Source organism: Cynocephalus volans, chromosome 2 (assembly GCF_027409185.1).
Source record: "Cynocephalus volans isolate mCynVol1 chromosome 2, mCynVol1.pri, whole genome shotgun sequence".
In the NCBI taxonomy this organism is placed as follows: domain Eukaryota; kingdom Metazoa; phylum Chordata; class Mammalia; order Dermoptera; family Cynocephalidae; genus Cynocephalus; species Cynocephalus volans.
Window position 1 is genome coordinate 35,407,599 of NC_084461.1, and position 19,606 is coordinate 35,427,204.

Here is a 19,606-nt window from a genome sequence, read left to right on the forward strand (position 1 = left end):
ATACATCAAAATGTTAACTGTTTTTCCCCCTCAGTTGTGGAATTACATATGCGTTTTTTGTTCTCATTTGCTTATGTCCTAAAGTTAATATATAGCACTTGTAAAATAAATAAATAATTTCAAAAAGAAAAACCAAAGGAACATAAAGCAGCAGCACCAGGAAAATAAAACAGGAACACTGCTTCTTTAGGATACTACCCACCGTCTGTATATTCTGGGTCTTTTTCTTACCAGATCTGCATTCAGATACCTGCTGCTGATAATTGCACTTAGATTTAAGGATGTAACACAAAAACATTAAAGAAATGTCTCCTGACAGTAGTTTTAATAACAATAAACTTGCTCCTTTTTTATAGCTTTCAAGGCTTGGTGCAAATTATTTTTTCTAGTTACTGCCTAAAACAGAAATCATAAAACTTAACATCCTGCCAGGATATTAAAAACTTTGTATTGCATCCCTCCATGTAATAGCACATTTCATCATCATAGAGAGGGAGAAATCTATCAGTACAAATTGTACCAGATTCTTAACAATCGTTCCAATTTTGAGCCAATCCTTTTCATCCTATTCTTTAATCCATATTTATTCTAAATTAATTCCTTCCTAATATAATTTAACTTTTCTCTTTCAGTCTTTCATGAAAGGCGAGTAGTACAACTAATCCATTTTAAAATTATTTGAGGTACATAAGAGCCTGACTCCAATAGCATTTTGTCTATAACTATATGTTTCCGTTTAAAGACCATTATTCAACTACCCCATCTGTATCAACAGAAAAAATAATCATCTTTCTTCAATCTTACAGTCAAACTAGTTTTTCCTCTGTTACTATTTCAGTCACTGGAGTGGTTAGGTTCTTCATATTTGCTCTTAAGGTGAATGGCATTTCTGGTAAAATAAGAACAAGTTCTTACTGTTTGCAAATGACACTTAACTAGGAAGCAGGAATAAGGCATACATTTACAATGCTGTGTTTGGTTTTTAACAATAGCACGACCTTATTGATCCTAGTCAGCTTGGTCTTTGTTAAAATCCCTAAATTATCTTCTGTGATGCTTACCAATAGCTAGCCATTCCTCCTGTGAAACTTGTTCTTCCTTGGTTATTTTTGCCTACCCAAATGATTTACTCATTTTGTTTACTTCTTACTTCTCCAATTTTCATTTTGATTCCAATCTGGTCATTGAGAATGTGACTTCCTTTTCTTAGTTTTCATTTCCCAGCTGGGTTTCATTTGCTGTGTCAATGAATGTTTTTTCTGGTAGTATTAGTCATTGATAAAAAATGTGATATGAGATTGGGTCCAGGACCACACCTCAGAAACATAACTGCTTGATTATGAAGACAGAATTCCATTGCTTGTCATTTCTTTGGGTTCTATTCTCTATCCTGCTGCATGCAGTTAATAATTTTAGTTTATAAATTATATTTTATCAGTTTCAATACAATTGTAATGCTGAACAGAAACAAAAGCCGTGCCAAAACCTTAATCCCCTTTAATTTATCAGCCTTGTTACATAGGTCATTTGAAGATAAAGCAAGTTGAAAGCCACAGAATTTGGTCAGACTATTTCTTGATAACTGCTCTTCATAGTTAAACCACATATTTAACATCTAGATAGAGGGAACTAAAATTACAGGCAATGGACTAAATTAAACAAATTTTATAATCCTACACAGGGTTGATTATGAAGATTCAGCCTTGTTTACAGAAGGTAGTCTCTTAGTATTGTTCTTTTAAATCGTAATCTCTGTCCCCAAATCTCATTTAAATTTCATTTTAAACAATTCTGCAAGGTAGAAAGGCCCTCTATAAAAAGAATTTAAATGAAGAATAAAACTGTTTGTGAAAGAGGAAGATACATATATCCATAAAATAAAGTTTGGAAGGGTATGCACTAAAATTTCAACAGTGATTATCTCTGGGTGGTCGTAGAATTTTGAGTGATTTTTCCTTCTTTTTCTCATTTTACTTGTTTCAAAACAAATTTTCACTTGTGCAATTTTGTTAATGAAAACTACTTTAAAGAAATTTTGTTGTCTTTTCTAAACCATAGTTATAAACATTTGATTGTAATAAGTTGCTATGTAGTAAATTTAGCAAAATTGTTTGTGCATCTCTATTAAAAAAAGAACACTTGTACATGTATCCCTATGTATATCTGCTTTTTTATTAAATTAAAAAATAAAACATAAAGATGAAATAAAAACAGTAAAAAGAAATTTTTAATGTTACTTTACTAATGGCACAAATAAAACCAATGGAGCCGAATATATATCATTATTTCTTAAATTTCTTGTTACATACTTCGTGATACAGCAAACCAAAAGCCCAGTTCTAAGAGTCTATTTGGATATCATTTTAATATTTGAAACCTCACAAAATACAAAGTTAAAAATTAAAGAACTCTATTGGCTGCAGTTTCCAAAGAATTACACTCATTTTTCAACTCCATCCATCAATTATACAAAGATTTTTTTTAAATGTAATTTGCCTAATAAATGTCCATCTTCCCTAATGTCAATCAGTCGTCCTAGCAAACGAGAAGATGTAATATATAGAAATTTTCAGCAAATGGTTACAAAATGATTAGAGAACTCTGTTTCCATGATTTTTAATGTGCAGATATGAAAATGTATATACATATGATGTATTTATAGTTTTAAATGTTTTCAGAAAAAAAATACAGCACAAATATTTCCAAATATCTACTTTCTAAATGCTATTGTTCTAGCACAAATTTCTTTTAAAAGTAATAACTTTCTTATTTTAGCACATTTATCTTGAAGGGAAAGATTAGATTTAATTTTTTAAAAAAGTATCTGATAGGTAACATGCTACTGAAAGCCAGCAGTCATGAAAAAAAGCTTGCCACTAAATAATTATCAAACATCTGTACGGTGCAAATGATTTTTTTAGTCATTCACCTTCTCATTTCAAAGTGTGTGAATATTAAACTATATTTTAAAAGTCTGGTTTACAAAATTATTACATGTGGTACTGTCTCTAAACTTCTGTCTAATTCCCTTTTTAAATTGCATTTCTGGGAACTGCCTCTTTGATTTTCACAAAACATTGATCTTATTAAGAAAGTAATTTACTGATAAGGATACATGTACTTTGGTACTTTTTTACTTTCGTGGCACAGAAAAAAAAAGTAGTTATTTGTGTATTTCAATACTGAACAAAATTTAGCAAACACCATAAGCCAAGACAAAGTTAGAAATACCTGTGCTTCCACTCAAGTGCACAGCAAAGCTTCTATAATGCCTATTTGTTCAAATACCTTTTTCTTCAAATGTTCAGCTTTTTTCCCCTTTTTCTGCCTTGGTTGACCAACGGGACTGCATTTTAGTTTATCAACAAATTGTTTGCTTTGTTATTTTTTTTTTCAGCCGTTTTTTACTATAGCAGGAAATACCACTATATTCCCCACTGATATGTGCCTTTTTGTCTGTTGCTAATAAGTCTTTCTTTTCACAAAGTAATGGATTCAATATTGCATGATTTCTAACATCACTGAAAAAAATATAGAAAGTTATCTTTTTATTCTGATTGCTTATCTTTAAAATATTTTCCTAATCTGATAGCTTTATAGTATCATTAGCTGACATCTCAAGGAACAATATATTCTTAGAGTTAGGTAATAGGATAATGCATGTAAATTTATATTTCACATAATCCTAATAATTTCAATGTTTAAAAATTTTGGCTGACATTGTGACATCTGATTACATTATCATTGCTTTTTCCTTGTAATAAAACTGAGAAAGTGCTAAAATGAGAAGTGTCAGATCTGCCATATTTTAAAATCTTGTGCTTATGTTTACACTTTGTGTTACACACAGTTTCTTTGAGAGATTCTTTTTAAGTTGTGTGTACGTTTTGTGAGGGATAGTTTGTAATACATTCCTTAAATCCACTCAACTGGACATAGTATATAGCCAAATACCAAAGTGAAAAGAATTCTTGGAGGAGTGCTGTGAACTCTTCTGAGTTGTAGAATTCCCAATCTTTCCTCAGATACTTTACATAACTCATGCCAATTTAACCTACTGACCAAATTACAGCTCCATGGTTAATCTGTAAAACAAACACCAAAAGTTTAATTTGTCTTTCTTTTCTCTTTTTTTGGGATATGCTTAAAACATCCTCCAAACTCTTCAACCAATAAAACATAAATACAAAATAGGACACTAAAATCAGAGTGAGGAACAGAAAGCAACTAGAAAATCAGAAAAGTGGAGCTATGCAGAGGATAGATGCCAATAGCATACCTGAGATCTGAAGCCTAAACCGCCACGAGGTAGAAAGTCAGAACATCAGTCTCTTTCCTGCCTTAAGCCCAGGATTTTAAAGGTGGACCAAAGTGGAACCAGATTGGTAGCACCCCCTAGCTTCCAGCAGTAGCAATTACAAATCCTTTCTGGTGAAAAGCAACACTCCCATCAGCTCCTAGGATCTTCACAAATCAAGATCAAACAAACAAAAGCTCAGAGTCAAAGATCATGAAATTCATAGAAAAAATTCATGATGAGTAAGAATCAGTAAAAATCAAAATAAACAAAATTATATCCCAAGGATTTCAGATACTGACGATCAGAAACAGAATATAAAGTAGCTATTATACATGAAATGATTTTTTTCAGATGAAGAATTTATTATTCAATCCATAATGGAAAAATAGGTATTGGAATTATCTTCCCACAATAAATAATTGCTAATATAGAAAAATATATAAAACAACCATTTTTAGGTATCTGACAATCAATAGTATGGCATGTGGCACTGTGACCTGGAGATAAAAGAAACAAACAAGGTGAGTTCTACATTCTCCCTGGCTTTCTGCCTGGGGACACCTTTCACAATACAACACAAAATTGTGGAAACCAAACAAAACAACAGAGTCACTGGAAGAAAGAAAGATTGAAGTTCAGAGATAAGGAGGCAATTGAATTTTGAGGAGCAGAATATTAGAGATGAGGGAGCTGTACAGGGTAGGAGCTCCAGAAATCTGCATATAGATCCTTGGTTATCTAGCTGAATTTTAAGCTGGACAAGCACAGGATGAGACCCTGCAAGGCCTGGCAGAGAACAACCCCTAGGGGCTCTGAATTGAATGGACATTCCAGAGGTTGCAGATTGCTGAAGGACTTTAGGGTTCCAACCAGCAAGTAGACAGGCTTTGGTGAACACTCTGAGCATTCAGTTAAGACCCCACAAAAGCTGTGATTAAGAAAAAGGATTTCTCTGAGATCCCAAGAAGGCTATAACTTAGGGAAAAATTGCAGTAGCCTTAGAATAAAGGCTACCATAGACATGGCTAAACAAAGCCTAAAATCAAGCCTCAATAGGATCAAGCTGATCTGCCATTAAATAAACTAATGGATAGGGAGAAATTAAACTCATTAAACAGAAAACAATAATATTCCAACTCTCAAACATACAGGATTTATAATGTTCAGCACACTATAAAAATTTTATTAGATGTGAAAAATCAGGAAAATGTGACTCACCCTCATGAGAAAAAATAGTCAATAAAAATAGAACCAGAGAAAACATCAGAATCAGCAGAATTTCATAAGTATGATAGAAAATTTAAAAGAAATGTTGGACATAATGAGTGAACAAATGAAGACTTTCTTGTGTTCTATAAAAAATAATCAAGTGATATCAAATGTTGATACTTCTGATATTAATCAGAAATCCACTAGATGATGACAGATTGTACATTAAAAAAAGAAAGAATCTGTGAATTTGAAGACAGACCAATAAAAAGCGTATAGAAGAAAAAGACTAGGGGAAAAAAAAAAAGAGCTTAGGGACCCATTAAAAAAAAATCAAGCAGTCTGAAAATATGTATAATTGGAGTTCCAGAAGAAGTGGAGAGAGAGATTAGGGCAGAAAAAATATTTGAAGTAATAATTACTGAAATGTTCCAAATCTGATGAAAACCATCAACATGCCAATACGAAAAGCTGAATGAATCACAAGTAGGATAAACACAAAACTATTTCCAAGCAAATAATAGTCAAATTGCCAAATAACAAAGATAAAGAGAAAATCTAACAAGTAATCAGAAAAGAGAACAAAAGGCAAATTAACTACAGGGCAATGCCAATAAGATTACTAATGACTTCTAGTCAGAAACAACACAGGACAGAATTCAATAAAATGACATCTTTAAAGTGCAAAAATAAAGAAATATCTGAAATATAGAATTCTATAGCTAGCAAAAACAGTTTTCAATAATGAAAGTGAAACAAAGTTGTTTTCAGATAAAAAAAGTTTAGAGAATTTGTCGTGAAAGATGTGTTCTAAAATAAATGTTAAAGGAAGTTATGCAAACTAAAGGGAGATAATACCAGATGGAAATACAGATCTACATGAAGGAACAAAGAGTGGAGAAAATGATTAATATATACATAAATTTAAAAAGATGGTTTCCTCATTTCTTAATAACTTTAAAATACAATTTCTCATTTACAGCAAAGGCAATAACAATGTGTTGTGCATTTAAATTATGGAAGTAAAATATATGACAAAATAGGACTGTTATAAGATTCTCATATTATATGTGAAGTTGTGTAATATTAGTTCAATATTAGTACAGTAATTAGTTAAGAAGTTATATTATACAAATTGCTACATGATAGATTTCTGCCCTCCCATATCAGCTATCACATTGAAAGTAATTTCAAAACTTATTACAAAGTTACAGTAATTAAGACAGTGTAGTGCTAGCAAAAAGATAGACATATAGATCAATGGAAAATAATGAGTCCAGAAATAAATCCTTACATCTGTGGTCAATAATTTTCAACAAGACTGTCAAGACAATTCAATAGGAAAGAGAATAGTTTTCTGAAAATGACCCTGGGACAATTGAATATACACAAGCAAAAAGAAAAAAGTTGGACTCCTACCTCACATCATCTACAAAATTAACTCAAAATGGGTCATAGATCTAAATGTAAGAGCTAAAACTATAAAAATCTTGGAAGAAAACATAGGAATATATTTTCATGATTTTGGGTTAGGTCATGGTTTCTTAGCTATGACATCGAAAGCTTAAGTGAGAAAAGAAAATAATACCTAAATTGAACTTCACCAAAATTAAAAATGTTTGTGCTTCAAGTAACACCACTGCGAATGGGAAAAAATAGTTGCAGATCATATATCTGTTAAGGGACTTGTATCCAGAATATATTTTAAAAATTACATACAACTCAATAAAAGACAAATAACCCAATTAAAAAATGAGCAAAGGACTTGAAAAGATATATCTCCAAAGAGAACATACAAATGGTCAATGAGCACATAAAAAGATGCTCAACAACGTTAGTCATCAGGAAAATGCAAATCAAACTACAATGACATCCTATTTCACACTATAATAGCTAAAATAAAACAGACAGAATATGTGTCAACAAGGATGTGAAAATATTGGAACCCTCATACATTGCTGGTGAGATTGCAAAATGGTACAACCACTTTGGAAACAGTTGCAGTTTCTCAAAAAATTAAACAAAGAGTTTCCATAAGAGTCAGCAATTCTACTGCTAGGTATATATACAAAAGAAATGAAAACATATGTACACACAAAGACTTGTACATGTAGGAGTGTTATTCCTAATAGCCAGAAAATGGAAACAATGAGAATGTCCATTAACAGATAAACGGATAAACAAAATGTGGTATATTCATATTCAGGCATAGGAAGAAAGGAATTATTGATGTATGCTACAATGTGGATGAACCTTGAAAATATTATGCTAAGTTAAAGAAGTCAGACAGAAAAGGACAAATGTGGTATGATTCCATTTATATAAAATGTCCAGAATAGGCAAATCTACAGGGACAAGATATATGCTTGTGATTTTCCAGAGGCCGTGGAAAGGAAGAATTGGCACAGAGCTTCTCTTTGGAGTGATGAAAATATTCTAAAATTAGATCATTGTGATGATTGCACAACTCTGTGGATATACTAAAAACATTGTATTGTTCAGTTTAAAAGGGTGAATTTATGGTATGTGAATAATATAGCTCAATGAAGTTGTTATTTAAAATAAAGGTAATAAATACTCTAAACTCATTGCTTTGCAGTTATTTTACTACAGTTTACTATTATCTCTGTTGTTGTATTGTCTTGGTATGTTGGGAAAAAAAATAAATTGACTAACCATTCCAAGCTAAAGGCAGAAAATTTTAGATTGGTTACTAAAGCAAGATTCAACAACATGCTACTTATAGGAAATCCACATTAAATACAAAGACATAGTTTAAAAGTATAAGGAAGGAAAAAATATGCCATGCAAATATTAATAAAATGAAAGCTGATATGGCTATATATATATATATCAGACAAAGGAGAATTCAGAAAAAGGACTATGATAAAGGATAAAAAGAGAAACTGCATGATCATAAGGTAGTCAATTCACTAGGGAGACGTAACAATTCTAAATATGTGTGCATTAACAAAAGAATTACAAAAACATGAGCCAAAACCTGATTGAACTGTGAGGAAAAAGAGACAAATACACAATTATAGTTGAAAACTTCAACTCTCCTCTCTCAGTAATCAATAGAACAAATAAACAGAAGATCATTGAGGATCTAAAAGACTTCAACAATATTATCAACCACTTTACCTAATTAACACTTACAGAACAATCCACCTATGAACAGAAGAATACATGTTTTTTTCAAGTGCACATGGAATATTCACCAAGATAGTTCATAGCTTTGGCCATAAAACAAATTTTAACAAATTTAAATAATTGAAATCATATAAAGCACACTCATGAACCATAATGGAATTAAATTAGAAATTGATATCACAAAAAGAGCTGGAAAATCCCCAAATATTTGGAAATTAAACAACAAACAGCACACTCCTAAATAACTCAGGGTAAAGTAGAAATCAGAAGGTAAATGAAAGCATATTTTGAATTAAATAAAAATATAAACATAACATACTGAAATTTGGGGGGTGGAGCTAAAGCAGGGAAATGAATAGTATTAAATGCTTATATGCTTATATTTAAAAAGAAAGGACTCAAACAATGGTTTATATTTCTACCATAAGTAACTAGGTAGAGAACAGCAAATTAAACCCAAAGCAAGCAGAAGGAAGTCAACAATAAAGATAAGTGCAGAAATTAATGAGTACAGAAAAACAGAAAAAAAAAATCAAAAGCTGTTTCTTTGAAATATATTTATTTGAAAAATACGTATTTTCATTTTAAAGTTTTTTAAAATAATGACTTTATTGAATTATATTTACTCTAGCCAGACTGATCAAGAAAAAAAAAAGGGAAGCTATAGATTACAGATATCAGAAATGGAAGATGGGACATTACAACAGAACCTACAGATATTAAAAGGACAGTATGGGAGTATGAACAACTTCATGCCAATAAATTTCAAACTTAAATGAAATGGACCAAAAGTTTATATGGAAAGGCGAAAGTTCTATAATAGCCAGCACAATACTAGAGAAAAAAAAGGTGAATTCACACTATCTGATTTCAAAACTTACTATAAAGCCAAACTGATGACAGGACAATTTTAGAAAAAGGATGGACATATAAATTAATGAAACAGAAATAAAGAGCTCAGAAGAATATACATTCAATTAATTTTTGACAAAGGTGCAAAGACAATTCATTATAGATAGAAGTCTTCAACAAATAGTGTTGGATCAATTGGATTATACACATACAAATAATGAACCTTGATCTATACTTTATGCTCTATACAAAAATTAACTCAAAATGGATCATAGACTTGAATGTGCAACCTGAAACTACAAGACTTCTAGAAGAAAACATAAGAGAAAATCATTGCAGATATGATACCAGAAACATGAACAATATGAGAAAAAAAATGAGAGACTGGACTTTATCAAAAAGAAGAACATTTGCTCTCGGAAGGACACTTTAAGGACAATAAAAAGGCAAGCTGTAGACTATGAGTTAATATTTTCAAATCACGTATCTGATAAAATACGTGTATGCAGGCTATATAAAAAACTCTCAAAACTCAATTATAAAAAAAAAAACTGAAAAAAATGGACAAAAGACTTGAGCAGAACTTTCACCAAAGAAGATATACCCATGGCAAATAAACACGTGAAAAATTACTCAATATAGTTAGTTATTAAGAAAATGCTCATTTAAACCACAATAAGATACCACTATACATCTATTTAGAATGGTTTAAAAAATAAAAGGACAATATCAAATCTGGCGATGATGTGGACCAAGTGAAACTTTCTTGTAAAGTTGGTGAGGATGCAAAATGATCCAATGACTTCAGAAAGCAGTGGACAGTTTCTCTGGAAGTTAAACATGCGTTTGTCTTACAACCCAGCAGTCCCATTCTGGGTGTTTACCCAAGTGAAATAATAACTTCTGTTCACACAAAAATCTGGTTGTGAATGTTTATAGTGGCTTTATTTGTAACTGTCAAAAACTAGAAACAACCCAAATGTCCCTCAGTTGGGGAATGGATAGGTAAATTATGAAATATTTATACAATTGAATACTATTCAGCAATAAAAAAGAACACACTACTGAATCACATTATGACACAAATGAATTTCAAAGGTTTCATGCTAAGGGAAAGAAGTGAGATTTAAAAGGCTATATACTGTATGATTTTATTTATTTAACATTCTGGAAAAGGCAAAACTATAGCGACAGAGAAGAGATCAGTGGTTGCCAGGATCTGGAGTTGGGCAGAGGAGTCGACTACAACATGGTGCGGGGTTATTTTTAGGAGTGACGGAGTGGTTCTAATTCTTTATAGTGGTGTTTATGTGGTATGTGTTTAATATACAGAATTGTATATTAAAAAGGGTGCACTTACCTCTATGTAATTTATACTTTGGTAAAAATGTAAATAATAAAAATCATGATTGCAAACGGTTAAAAATATATGGAGCATATAAGATGCAGCACACTTTAATAGGATTCCCAGAAGAAAATAATTGAGAGATTAAAGAAGATGCAATATTTGAAAAGATTATGGCTTGCATTCTCTGAGACTTATGAAAGACACTTGTGAAATTAGCAAATATGGGAGGAATAATGTATGCCAATCAGGATAAATAAAGTGAAATCTACACCTAGATGTAATATAGTGGAAGTACAGAACCTCAAAGACAGAGAGATCTTAAAAGGTGTGGAGGAAAGACAGATAACCCACAGAGACTACAATTAGGATAATTATAGTTTCTTCAGTAGAAGGAGATTAAAGAAGCATAGAAAGAACCTGACAAATAGAAAGTACAATGTGAGATTGGAAATGAGTCCAAATATGTGTATGTATATGTAATACTTTACCTAATTGTAAATTTACCAGTTAAAAGGCAGAAATTGTTAGATTAATTTAAAAATGCAACTATATGCCATTTACTAAAGATACACTAAAATGAAAAATATTAAAAATTAAAAATAAAAATTATATATTAGATAAAATAATGCTGGGGTAGTTGTACTAACATTAGAGAAAATGGACTAAGTCAAAAAGCACAATTAGGGATTTAAAAGGTCCCAATGTAATCTCAACTATAAGAAAGATTTAAAATTATAAATTCGTATGTACTTAATAAAGTAGTCTCAATATATAATACAAAAAATGATAGAAATAGCAGGAGAAATTGACTAACCGATCATCATAGTGGGAGATCCAATACACTTCTTTAATTACTATTTGTTTAGGTAGACTCCCCTCCTGATGAATGTTGTTAAAATTTGATTTTTTTAAAAAGACATATCAAAAAGAGCAAGCACAGAAGAGGAACTAAGCAGGATTCTCTAGCAAAGAGTGCAAAAGGGTGATTTGCTCAAGTTTTTGTTCATGTTCAGTACAGATATACCACCTATCAATTAGGAGAGGAGCCCTGGGACCATGGCTTAGCCAGCTTTAAAAACAAAGATCACAATCTGTTAGATTCTGTGCTTTCAAAAAAGAAGGAAAAGTCATTATACGGTTGGTGCCAGTCGTCTTCAGATCCTGTTTTGGAAATTTCCTGAAGTTCCCACTACAACATAAGTCTCATAAGAATCTTTTGCATAAGAAAGCAAATTGTAATGGAATAACTTTTCCAGTGGCTGATGTATCTGTTTCCATTCTTTTGTAGTTCCCTCTTTCCACATGTACCTAGGAAGCTGAATTAGTAAACAGAAGTTTATTTGGTCAAGATAGAATCAAAGAAACAGTTTTTTTTTTTTAAGAAAGAATGTGTTCCTTTATATTTTCACAAATTGTGTCTAATATTCTGCATTAACTTTTCTGACTTTACTTTGTAAACTTCTAATTTGTGTTCTTCCTTTTCTCTCATTAACTCCTTTCTATGGTATTCTCAGGAATGGTAATTAATTTAAAAAAAATTTACTGGCATAATTATGAGGTTTTAAAATTATTATTGATTCTCTTTTGGTAATGTATTTATGCTACTGAATTTTTTAAGTTTTCTGTAAAAAGTGCTTGGAGATTTGAAGTTATCTGGTCAAATAGCAAACAATGCTCAGCATGAACATCGTGGAACTAAACATGGTTGTGAAGTCCTAGGAATGAGTATATTGTGGGCTTCAAGGTTTAACGAATATAAAAACTCATCAAATTCATTTAAACTGCACACTTATAAAATTTAATTGTTTTCTTTTTATTAAAGTTATTATGTACTTTAAAATATTATCCTTTGCTTTTTGCTTTTCTAAATATTGTGTATTGTTTTGAATGAAACAATGGACAGGCTTTCTTGTCAATCTCATGTTGTACAAAGATTCATGTACTTAGCGATCATTTTAGAACCAATCCTCAGTTTACCTTACATTAATGGGAACTCTAATAGCTTCTGTATCAGGGATTGTTAATTTTCTCCAATATCCAATTTCCCATTTTTCAGTAATAGATCCTCACATTTTAGCTGGGTATATGCAACCCAGAAAAAAGGCTGTTTTTATTAGCCCCTCTTAGAAGTTGGTGTGCACTAAATTGACTAAATTCTGGGCACTGGGATGTGTAAGTTGAATTGTTTTTTGCAACCTTCAGGAAATGCCCTTAGAGCAAGGGGCATGTCCACTCACTTTTATTTTTCTTCTTGTTGAATGGAACGGGTAACATCAGTTAAGTTTGGCAATGGAGCTATACTCTTTTTTCTGTTAGATACAAAGCACTAAATATGAGACTGGTCAAATTTCAGGCTCTGTAAAAGGCTTTTTCATGAATCAAAACTGCTGGCGTATTCATTCATTCTTGCACTCTCTTTAACAGCTATTTCATATCTTCTCTTTCTTCACACCTATAACACTTCCTCCATCTTTTTCATTCTCAACTACTGACTTTACTTCCTACTGTACTGCAACAAATAGGATCAATTAGAAGAGAATTTCCACAAGCTTGCACTGCTTTATAATACCCCTTTTTCTTCTTTGATGCCCATATACCCTGGCTTCCCTCCTTGAAATGAAATGCACATGTCTACTCTAAGACCAAGCCCATGACATGTCCACAAGGCTCCATCTCTTATCACTTACTCAAGACATCACGCCAGTGATTCTTCACTCCCCATGCATTAACCTAGTATGCTCTTATTTCTCTCATCTTAAGAAAAGTCCTGTCTTAACCCAACTGTCCCCCATCAGCAAACTCATTTTTATGCTCCTTTTTACAGCAAAACTCCTTAGATTTATCCATGTGATGTCTTTAATTCCTCTCCTTCCACTCTTTCTGGAACTCACTTAGGCTTTAAACCCCAGCACACCAAATCTGTTCTTTTCAAGGTAGCCAGTGACCTCAGTATTGCCATACCCAGTGGTCAGTTCTCAGTTCGATATTTACCTGGCCCATCAGTAGCATTTGATATAGTTGATCACTCTCTTTCCCTAAAACATCTTCTTCACACAACTTCCAGGAATAGTCTCCTGGTTTTCCTCCTGTCTTACTGATAGTCCCCATCTCTGTCTTCGACTTGTAAGCATTGGACTGCCCCAGGACTCCATCCTTGGACTTGTGCTCTTCATTTTCTACACTTACGTGGAGAGTAATCTCTTCTGATTCTAAATGATTTTAGATGCCATGTATGTGCTGAAAAATCACAAGTTTATATTTCTAACCTGAACCTCTGCCTCCCAAACTCCTGACATATATCCAACTGCCTATCTGACATCTCCATAGAACGCTCTTTAAATTCCTAATCTTAAACATGCCTCCAACAGCTCCAAACAAAACTCTTGTTCCTAACACTGTTTTCCCATTTCAGTAGATAGAAACTTCATTCTTTCAGTTGTTGAGGATGAAAACCTTGGAGTCCTCCTTGACTCTTTCTCTCACATCTCACATCCAATATGTCAACAAATCCTGTTGGCTTTACCTTCACAGTAAATGCAGAATCTGAGCATGTCTCACAATTGCTGGTGCAACTACCCTGGTCCAAGTCAGATCACATCTCTCCTCTGCTCAAACCCCTCCAGTGGCTTCTCATTGCACTCAAGATCTAGGTCCTTACAGTGGCCTATGAGGCACTGCATGATTTCAGCACCCACTGCCTCTATGATTGCATTTCCTCCTACTCTTCCTGCTCACTCTGTGCCAGCCACCTGGACTTCTTGCTGTTCTTAAACATACCAGGCACTTTAATCATTTGTTCTTGCTGTTCCCACTGCCTGGAATTCTCTTCCTGTAAATATCTGCATAGTGCCACTCTCTTACCTCCCGCAATTCTTTGTTCTGATGGCACCTTCTCTGTGAGGTTTTTCCTTCACCAGCTCATTAAACTTGTGACATATTTTGTTTATAGCCAGTTTCTACTCACTGAAATGTAGGTTCAGTGAGAGCAGGAATTTTTGTCTGTTTGATTACTACTCTATTCCCTTTGTCTAGAAAAATGCCTGTACATGCATGTTAGGTGCTTAGTATTTGTGGAATGAATAAATGAATGAATGAATGAATAAATAAATCATGTTGATCTGGAACATAATAAGGAGGAGATAAGTGGGTGAAGAGGAGGTGAGGTGCCTGACTAGAGGAAGGGAACGAGCATCCCAGACAAAGGGAATAACAAAGGAAAGACCAGAGGCAGGTGATAAGATGGTAAGTTGAAAGAACTAAACAAAGGCCATTGTAGCTGCAGCACAAGAGAGGATGGGGTAAAGTAGACTTTGGAAGATATTTTGGGGAAGATGATACAGGCCATGATAAGGATTTTTAATGTAAGTTAAAAAAATTTTTAAAAATTTTCCTCCCATTCTCTCTTTTTGATATTATTATTTATTATATGCATATCATCATTACAAATTGTGATTTTTCTTTGTGCCCTTTACCCAACCTATCCTTCCCCAAACCTCCCCACTTCTCCCCGTCCTCTTCTCTTTTGATAATGTAAATTTTTATTGAGTACAACATATGTACAGAAAAATGCACAACTCATAAATTTCCAGTTCAATGAATTTTCACAAAGCAAGAATGCCCATATAATAAACATCCAGATTCAAAAGCTAGCCCTTTTTGACCTCTAGTCCAGTCACCACACTTTGCACAGTTATAAACACTAAGTTACTGTTAACACCATAGATAAGTGTTGCTGATGGTTTAATTTTTGTGAATGCAGTCATGGAGTATGAGCATTTTTGGGTCTGACTTCTTTCATTCAATTTTACATTTGTGAGAGTCATTCATGCTTTGCCTGTAGTTTTTGTTTTTTTATTTTCATTGCTGTGTAGTATTCCATTGCATGAATATTTACCTATTCTACTACTGATGAACACTTAACGTATTTTTCAGTTTGTAGCTATTTCCAGTTTCGTTTTTTATGCTAAACAGTGATCCTACACGCATTCTTGTATATGCCTTTTTATGTATGCATTATTGTTTGTTATACACCCAAGAGTGGAAAATCTAAGTAATCATGTATATCTGGTTTCCAAATGGAACAGCAACTGGGAGATTATAGAGAGGTCTGTGGAAGTCACTGCCTCTGGGGATGTTACCACCTATGCAGGCTGGGAGCCAAGGGCTTGGTAGTGTGTTTGGGACTGGAATTGATCAGTGAAGCCAGCAGTTAAGATGAGATGAGCTCAGAGCAGCAGGAAAGTAAGGATCACCTGGAACCCACTGGACATGTCTGTGTCTGTCCATTACCTTGTCTAACTGCCATGACTTTCTCAGAGTAATAACCTCTACTTGATGCTTGTCTTCCAAATGCTGCAAAATTTCTCTCATTGGCCAACTCTAACCCATATACAAAAAGGGATTCTGGAAAGTGTTGTTTTCACCCTGTGTAAGGAGTCCCCAAGACTACCTCAAGGTTTGATGATGTGCTAAGAGAACTCACAGGACTCAGCACACAGTTGTACTCATGGCTATGATTTATTACAGTGAAAGGATACAAAGCAAAAATCAGTAAAAGGAAAAGGCACAAGGGATGAAGACCAGAGGAAACCAGGTACAAGCTTCAAGGAATTTTCTCCCAGTGGAGTCACACATATAATTAATTCTCCCAACAACAATTTGTGACAACACAAGTGAAATGTTTACTAGGGTAGCTTGTTAGAAATTTAGTGCCTAAGGTTTTTATTAGTAACTGGTCATATAGGTACACTCTGCCCAGCATGTACCAAAATTCCAGGCTTCTAGAGTAAAGCAGATGTTCAGCATAAATCGTATTGTTCGTACAAATAGTCTAGGGACAGTGAGCCATTCTTATCAGTTCTGAGAACTGTGGAAATTCTCTGAAAATCCAAGTCCTCAGACATCAGTCCAAAGCCAACTTGCCAAGTGGGACTTCTTAAGGCAAGTAGTCTCAGGGCTGCTATGTTAACCCTTTTCTGCACATGGCCTTAGATCAGTGTTTTACAGCTAAGTCTAAAACAGTCTGGCACACAGTGCTAATAAAAAGAGAGATTGGGTGCTTAGAGGCCAAAATATCAAATATTCACTACAGAGGTGATTATTATGTCAACTACAGTTTGAGAACATTAGCTAGATGCTATAGGTTTTCAATGTTTTCAGGAGGAAATTTCTCATTCTTGTAAGTACCTTCTTGCCTGCCTAGTAGGCTGGGAAACAGAATTTACAGACAAGGCTTTAAAAGTTGAGGCAAGAAAATCTTTAGCAGTGAAACCCATCTCAGCTATACTCTTTTCAGTTTGCTGTGACTCAGGCTAATCGTTTATACTGCAAGAAGTGGTGTTGGTAATCCAAATGTATATATGAGTTTAACCTACTTTCAGCCAAAATGAGATGTCGGGATTTAAGCTCTAAGAAAAGCTGACTCAATGGTGACTTAGTAATGTTATGAGAAATTATGACTCAACCTTTTTTAATACTTTCTCTTTCCAATGTTGATACCAGTGCAATAAAGCCAAAAATACCATATAAAAATGTGAATGCTATTTTTTTAATTTTCAAATTTAATGTATCTTAAAGTAAGTAAGAAACGTGAGATTCTTTGATGAACATAAAGCTCACAATTGGCAATACGTCTTGTATTGGAAGCCTAACTTTGTAATGTGTCTAATAAGTAATTTTTAAAAAACACTCCTGGTGTGACCTGGTTTAATTGGTATTGCCTTTCATTTTATTTCCTTTAAAGAAAAAAAAAATGGAAACCATTCCTTAAAATGTTGTTGAAACAACATTTCTATATAAAAAGGTATTTAAAAATTATCTTACACAGTGAAAACAGATCTAGAAGTACCAAAATAATGTGACCAAAGAGGCTGGACTGGAATTTCATTCTCCTTAAATTATGGCTGATCATATTTATAGTGACTAATTTCATGTGATAAAATATACTGCAATAAGTAATTTATAAACCTGTATTCAGAGTCACAATTTGTCAAATGCTTGTGATATGAGTATTTAACTGGAAGATAAAGAGCTGTTGGGACTTTCGAAACCAGCACTTTGATGGAAAGGGTACCCTGAAAGATCTTCTGACGTACCAAACATCTAGTAATGTAGGAGAAGAGATAATAAGCATTATTTTGAATGTATAGTTTGATCTCATAAGAAAGGAAGGGAAATCCCCAGGGGTCGAAAGATTGGCTTCCAGGGATCTGGAAAACAGAATGGTTAGGTGTAACTAACATGATGACTTCCTGGAATCAATACTGATAGTCAAAAGACTTGTGTTTTAAAGGTAGTTTGGGAAACATAAGATTTGGGGTATGTGCAAAGGTGGGGAGTTGAAACTGAGACTCCTCTCACAGATAGAGCCTAAGATCTGGAAAGACTACATCCTCAAGAAAAGGGTAGATTAGAATAAGTTATCATCTCAGCAAAGGGATGTAATGATGTCATCTGTCTGCCTTGTCTTGTACTCTGAGTGTGTAAAGAAAGGATCCCTTGAGAATTCAAGCATGTAGTGCAGTTTCAATGTTCCCACCTACACTTACCTGCAAAGGCTGGGAAATTCCAAGTAAATATATTATCTTAAAGTCCTGAATTAGTGTAACAGAGACACCTGAAAGCTGTAGAGATAAATCTCTGGAAAGATGCACCCTTGTCCCTGGCATCACAAGATACCCACATACAAAGCCCACCCAAACATGTGCAAGAGTCAGCAGGATCACATAAGAGGAGAATGGCACTTCCTCCAAGAATGTCAGGTAATGAAATTGTTGTACATATAATAAAAATAATGATTTTAAATCGTTTAAAGGAATGAAAGATGGAATAAAAGACCACGAATACAAAACAAACAACTGAAAAAGACTACATGGATTTGAAAAGTAACCAAATAGACTTTAGGAAAAAAATTTTAAATTAAAAACTCAATGGATTGGTACTTAAAAATGAACCCACAATAGCAATACCTATCCCAACTGGCATGTAATAATTGTATGAGGGTACTTCAAAACGTTTGTGGAAAAATAGAATTAAAAGAAAATGTAAGGGCTGGCCGGTTAGCTAACTCAGTAGAGAATGGTGCTGATAACACCAACAAGGATTTGGATTCCCATACCAGCCAGCTGCCAAAAAAAAAAAAGCAAATTTCTTTTCTTTTTGAAGACAACTTGCACACGTTTATGGGGCACTGTCTGACAAAAAGTTTAAGGACCAGGTAATTCTAATCTTGTTGACACTTCTACAAAAAATGAAATGAGAGGGCATTCCTCAAGTGCTTCTATGAACTTAATATAATCTTAATACCCAAACCAGACAAAGGTTTTGTTGAGGAGAGTGATCATTCAGGTCAATCTGTAGATGATGCTTATAATCATAATTTCCAAAAATCATTCATAATATATTAGCAACTTGAATCCAGTGTTGTATTTGTGTGGTACAAATAGCCAAAATACTTTTGAAGAAGATGAACAAAACCTATTATAAAAATATTAAATAAATAGAAAATGAAACAGAATAGAATGTCTCACAACAGACCCATGCATAAATGAAACCTTGGCTCATGGCAGAGAGTTAGCCTTGCGTATTAGTGGAGAGGGTTAGAACAGTCAATAAACGGACTGGAGGAACTGCTTATCTGCTTAGCCACACTGAGTTGGAAGGGACAGGGGAAAGATTCACATTTTTAAGTGGGTTCAAAGAGCTTAAAGTAAAGAGTAAAACTTCAAAACTTTTAGAAGAAAATA

General features: G+C 33.4%; 1 protein-coding gene across 1 annotated transcript in view; it reads right to left on the bottom strand.

Moving 5' to 3' along the window:
- The window catches only part of FYB1 (FYN binding protein 1), a 121,737-nt gene that overhangs the window by 1,016 nt on the left and 101,115 nt on the right, over positions 1–19,606 (bottom strand). The window contains exon 18 of the mRNA XM_063087549.1: positions 13,854–14,071. Within this exon, the coding sequence (XP_062943619.1) occupies positions 13,854–14,071 (218 nt within the window). The remainder of the gene's footprint in view (positions 1–13,853; positions 14,072–19,606) is intronic.